We start from the raw sequence: 6,300 nt of genomic DNA, 5'->3' as shown, positions 1-6,300 counted from the left end.
TTTGATTATAATGGAAACCATTGTGGCAATAGTGTAAAATGTGTCTATGGACTGATTTCTCATAAACATCAGTAGTCCTCCAGTTTAAAAGCTGAGGGACATGGGGAGAAATTACACTTCGAAGTCCTTTTCAGACCTCTTTTGTATAGTTCTGTAATGAAGATTTACTGTGCCATGCTGAAGATACACAAGTTCAAACTCTTCTAACTTACAGCTTTCTGTGGTGCAATCATGAAGGAGAGTTTGTGTTCATAAAAAGTACAGAGCACTCTTTTGTTGTATTTCTGAACAGAAAAAAAGAGGCATTCCAGCAAGCAAAGAAAAAACAAACAAAAAAGTATCAACAGAATATCAAATCTACTAATTAAACACTGTTATTTAAAATCACAGGATTAGATTTTTGAAGGGTCTTACTGTTGTTTATTCCTAAATGCTCAGTGTTACTAAAAGTGACGTTGCCTACCTGCAAAAAGACAGTGACATTGAGGACTACTTAAGGGTTTGTTTTTTTTCTCCCCACTCTGAAAGTAGCTGCACAAAATGTTGGCAAATGAGCAGCCATCTGCTTGGACTTTGCACTCAGCAGTAAAGAAAAATGTTCTTACAAATGTAGGAAAATGAGTTGGGATAGTCACCAAAATCAGTCCAGAAACTGATGGAACTAGTGATTTTGGTTATAACCCAACTGGATCTGAAAGTCACCATCTCAAAGTAATCCTTCCAACTCAAAAATGCTTCTCATCAGAGATGACTTAGACCTGCATCCCTTGCAGCTGAAGCACTGATTTGCTTCCCTTGCAGCTCTGATGCTATGTGAGTCTGTTACAGCACTTGGAGAAGGAGGGTACGAATAGAGACAGCCAGCTTCCACCCACTACCCACCCCTCTTCAACAAAGCTGAGGTAACATGGAATCACCTCCATCCACCTTGTGTTTCACAAAAATGCCATTTATAAAATCAATAGATTGATTAGTTGATAGTGTCTCTCCCACAACTTGAGCAAACAGCTATTACACATGTGGGGTAAGTCAGACAGGAACTACTTCTTCACTTGTATGACTGCACAAATGTAGCTCCTGACCACATTACCTGTAAAAGAGGAATGATATAAGCAGGAATGAATTATCTATCACAGCCACAATTTTGTAGAGACCTGCACTTTCCAATCCATGACTAATTTTACTGCTGCAGAGCAATTCACAACAGACATTTCACATTACAAGCATCCCCATACAAATATTCAACATAAAAATCCAGAAATAGAGAATATACAAAAGCTCCATCAAAACGCATAGGCTATTGTGTGCCATTAACTCATTAAGTGCAGCAGTTATTTGATCTTGCATGTACTTGAAATACTTTGCAGGCACAGCTTCCAACTCACCTCCTGTGCCCTGTACAGCTGAGGCAAAGATGCCAAGGTGCTGGTGCAGCCTGCACGCTGCCCCCTCTCACCACCTCCCATATTGAAGTATCCAGTACTTCGGTATGGGAGGCCACGCACCCTTTGTACTTAGGTTTCCAGTTTGAAGTATCCAATAACCAGGTGCATGTGCAAGGCCAGTAACAACAACTCCAAGATTTGGATCTGGCTGTCACTTGCAGCAATTCCCACAGAAGAGGAAGTGCTCAGTATCATTACGATCTGGCTCCTCCACTTAAGTAGTCTGCAAGGTCCAGCTGCTACAGATGATTAGAAGCACCCGTAAGATGTCTAATACCTGCTTCAAAGGACAACCATCCTGATCACCATGAGAACTACATCCTACAGAGATAACCATCTGTTTTCTATTTCCAATCCAATGGGACTTCAGATAATTTAGTTTTAGGGCATCCACACAGGATGATAACCACTGTGCTGTTCAGAAGATCCAACTCCAACTCCAGTGACTCATACTGGTAAGAATGACATTTACTAGGATCATTTAGATGGATCAGAAGGAAGGAAACTCAGTTCATTTGCTCTGTCCCTTCTACTAACCAAATTCAGTAATCAGAATTTCTCATGGGAAAATAGATGGCTCAGAGGTTGAGAATTGCGGAGTTTCCATTAAAGTTGCTGCTTCTGATCCAGTCCAGACTCACTCTTTGTTGCCTTCTGTTGCCTCCTCTGTAAAACAAGCAGAGGAGCTTAACACCCATTACAGACACACATCCCTTGCATCAAACAAGAACATTCTCCATCACATGCAGCATCAACCCCGCAAGGGCCAAAAGGGAGAGTGAGGATGAGACTTGCATACCCACTTCACTTGCTACATGGTGGAGGAGGTGTTTTTCTCCAAGGCACTAAGTACAAAAGTCAGCATATAAAAACATTCCTGCATCACAAAGAGTACCTGTTGCACCTCAATGTATAAGAAATGAGAAAAATTCAATGCAGTCTGTACCACACTTTTTTCCACATCACTGGTGGTCTCCAAAGAACAGGGAACCTGGTGACAGCTGTTCCTAGGAGGTTTGAATGAGAAGGGCAAGATGAAATACAGAGAGTTACACTTTTCTCCCAAAAGATCTGATACTGTAAATATCCATTTGGAAGATAAGGAATAATAAATATTAATCACCCTTTTAGAAAACCCTTTCAGCCACCTAGCAAACACTTTAACTGAAAATCCTCAGGAGTTGTATGGGTAAGCTGCAAAGCTATCCAGTGATGTGAGGCTATCTATTTTTTATACCCTTGCTTCCTGCCTTTAAAATTTGCACTAATGTAATCCAAAGATGTTACAGAGAAGAATTCCCATCAATGATCAGGAAGCCTGTCCTTCCCCAAAGCTGTTCATCTTGCTCTTCTGTGGCAGACAGACTGTAAACCTCTCAGTGTTCTGCACTGTAGCACCACGTTCTTCAAGGTTTTCAACAATCCACATCTGTGAACTTTCTTTTCCCGTAATTCTGGACCAGACTGGAAGCTGTGATTTGAGAAGCCTGTCCCTTTTCCCAGCACTGGAAGTCATTCAGCCCTTTCTGGCCAGCTCGAAATAAGGCTCGCTCCAGTTCATCCAGCCGAGCCACCAGCGCTGATGTGTCTTCGTTGTAGGCATTCTGAGAGGAGTCCATGATACGACGGAAACGGCTAATAAACGTCTAACAAAGATAAGCAGAATTATTGACAAGTAACACAGAGGTTTCTTCAGCTCAAATGCTAGAAGCCTGAGAAGCCTGCTTTTTCAAGACTAGGCTCTAGTTGACGACTAGTCAAGGGTCTGCAAACAGCACAGCACTTATTAACCCTGGATACAAAGACAAAACATTTCCTGTCTGAGCTGGGAGAGCAAGTGCCTGATACACTGGATGGGAAGAAAGAATAGAATTAGATTTTGGTTGCTTCCTAATGACAGGCTTGAGCAGACCACAGGGTATAACACAATTACAATCTATTCCATCTCGTTTCACAAGCAATTATTGCTTTAGAGAGGGTGGAATGAATTTCATGCCACAGCAACTGCTGCAGGAGCATACAAGCTAAAACTTGTGAAGGGCCTGGAAGTTAAACCAAACACAGCCACTGTAAAGCATTCGGTATGCTGAAAAAACACTTAACCACCAAAAAATTAAAAAAACCCAAATCTACGACTAATAGATAAACATTTTAGAAAGCTAAGCAATAAGACATATTTATGGATTTTTACTTCCCTCCCTATCTTTACTTTTGTGGATAAAGGGGGTCAAAACTCTTTGAAAACTGCTTTGTTATTTCAGAAGCTGATTCCAGAATCATCAGAACTGTAGTATTTTAGAGATTTACTAACAGAATAAATATATTATAAATTAATAACTCTCATTTTGTCTCTGACACCAAATAGTTATACTTCACATGTATAGTTCCTGAATATTTGGGAGACGAAGTATTTTTGGTGTTTTGTTTACTTTTTAAGTCAGCACTACTCCCCCCCCTTGCTTGCTTTTATTAAAGAGAAAGCATACCTTGCATGTTTTGATTTTTCTGTCAACAAGTAATGCATGCTAATGTGGGTTTTTTCCTAAGATGTCCATTAGCAGAAAGAGAAAAGACAAGGAAAGGTGGGGTCACCTCCTCAATGCAGAAAGCAAGCTTTCAGTGGACAGTCCAAGAAAGCAGCAGTGCTTTAAAGCCTCTCTGCATCAGCCCTCATTTAAAGAGCAGAAGGAAAAAAAAGGAGAAAAAAAAAAGCGCCAATAACAATCGTCCCAGACTACTTAGAGAGCTAGCTGAAGAAATCTCAGAACTGTTAGTGGTTATCTTTAAAAGCTCAAGCAGCACTTAAGTCCGGAAGCTGGCAAAGATGGTATCTATCTTTTAAAAGAGAAAGGGGATGAAGACGGAGGAAGAGCCAGGGAATTAAATCCATGAGTATCAATTCCTGGAAACATACTGGAACAAATAAACTATACATAAACTTCTGCAAGAAAAATAAGAGTGAAGAGTAGCAGCCAGCCTGGACTTGCCAAGAACAAACTTTGAGACACCAGCCTAGCTTCCTATTACAGCAGGATGCTGGGCCCTACAAGGGGAGAAAAAGCAGCAGACAGGTATCTGCAATGGGACATTCTTTCAAGGTTTGGCTAAACACTCATAGGTGGTCCGTAAAGACAATTATCCACAGCTCCTGTCAGGAGGGAAGAACATATAAAGCGGAGTGCAACAGAGGTCCATCTGGAACCAAGTACTTTTTGATATATTAATACACTTACTAAAGGAACCAAAGTTATGCTTATTAAATTAGCAAACAACATACAGGAGGAGGGATGACTGCAAGCATGTTGGGGAGCAGACCTCTTTAATTCATAATGATCCTGACAAATTAGAAAAATAGCAAGAAAACAACAGGATGTAATTCAGCTGGGACTAATGTAAGGTTTTACATTAAGGAAGAAATAGGGAACTGTACAAATGCAGGAAGAGGAATGATTGTCTGGGTATACAATCTGTACTGTCTTACTGTGGACTGTAAACTGAACACCTATCAATGTCACTATTGTGAAAAACAAGATGAGCAAAGAGTATCATGGTCTACAAAAGTCACAAAGTAATCTTTTTGTTTTCATCAGCACAAGTCCTGAGCAGGAGACTTCAGGGCACTGCATGTCACAGTGGATGCAGATCAACTGTAAAGATAGCAGTGCACAGTAAGGACAATCGGAGGTTAGAAAGCATGACTCATGAAGAGATACCAAATGAACTGGGACTGCTGAAAGAAGGAAGAGAATGATCTGTTTACTCTGTATGAGACAAACAGAACAGGGCTTGTATTGCTGCAAAGGAGCTTTAGACATTAGAGGAAACCTAAGATTAGGATGGTGAAGCACTGAAACAGAATGCTCAGAAGACTGTGCATTCACATCACTGCAAAGTAGAAAAGCAGAAATAATAGAGGGTGAATCAATTCTGCCTTGCAGCACAGGCACAATCAAATAATCTTACCTGTCTTACAGGATTTTATGAAATACCATCTTTATAGTGTGGAAACTCCAAGCTAAAATCACACTCCTGGTACAGACTTGAGGCTTCCACCATTAGATGGTGTGGTAGCCAAAAGGGCCATCCTACAGCTTTATCTAGAAATCCATATTCAATCCAGAAGTCATTTGGATTAAAACAGAATATTGTTCCCGAAGACTGATAAGCTGCTAGGGACAAGAGGAAGATGGAAAAGTGTAAAACTAAATTTCAAGACTTATTTCAGTTACTTGCCTGCAGGATAGTCTGAGCTATCTCAGGATTCTCTGGATTGTCAAAATTCAGGAGCTGGGAACCAAATCCATAGTAGTATGGCCCCATTTTATGCAGATCGACCACATTGGCATCAGCGCTGAACACTGTCCTCCAAGCTTCCTTGTAAATCTTTGGCAGTTCCACAGAAATTATTCTTCTTTTGCTGTCATGTAGACCTTTAGCAAGCCACAGAGGTACTTCCAGCTTTGATCCCTGCATGAATGAGAAAAACCAAAAGTTGTCCTTGCCATGAAAATACAAGTAAAGCAACCTCAAAGACAGAGAGTGAACTTTATTAATGAAGATCCGGTATTAGAAAAAGTCAATTTTGTTTTCAGAACAGACTACTGTAATTGTGATATAAACCAGACACACTTTAGAAGCATTATTACTGCAAGGTTCTGAAAGTGGATTTTTTTTTTTTAATCGATGTTCTTACTGTACTTAAAAAGCAGCTAGGAGCATAAATTTGCTTGCAGTGATCCCAAAAAACGAGCGCGGCCGGAGTCTGGACGCGCGGGAAGAGCTGCGCGGGGCTGCCCCCGAGCCCCCGCGGCCCGGCGCGGCCCGGCCCAGCGCGAAGGCCAGGCGTGGCAGGCCG

The 6,300-nt window shown here is 41.1% G+C and overlaps 1 protein-coding gene across 1 annotated transcript; it reads right to left on the bottom strand.

The window, feature by feature from the left end:
- Positions 1-1,226: 1,226 nt before the first annotated feature.
- GINS3 (GINS complex subunit 3) lies at positions 1,227-6,292 on the bottom strand. The gene is made up of 3 exons (XM_026856796.1): positions 6,252-6,292; positions 5,679-5,919; positions 1,227-3,091 (listed from the first exon to the last, which is right to left on the bottom strand). Exons 2-3 carry the CDS (start codon positions 5,916-5,918, stop codon positions 2,861-2,863), a joined length of 471 nt encoding a protein of 156 aa, XP_026712597.1. The 5' UTR covers position 5,919; positions 6,252-6,292; the 3' UTR covers positions 1,227-2,860.
- Between the last annotated feature and the right edge of the window lie 8 nt (positions 6,293-6,300).

This window comes from Athene cunicularia (assembly GCF_003259725.1).
Source record: "Athene cunicularia isolate RWA chromosome 11 unlocalized genomic scaffold, athCun1 chr11_part1, whole genome shotgun sequence".
Lineage (NCBI taxonomy): Eukaryota > Metazoa > Chordata > Aves > Strigiformes > Strigidae > Athene > Athene cunicularia.
The sequence above is the reverse complement of the archived record's forward strand: the minus strand, read 5'-3'. Positions and strand labels throughout refer to the sequence as shown.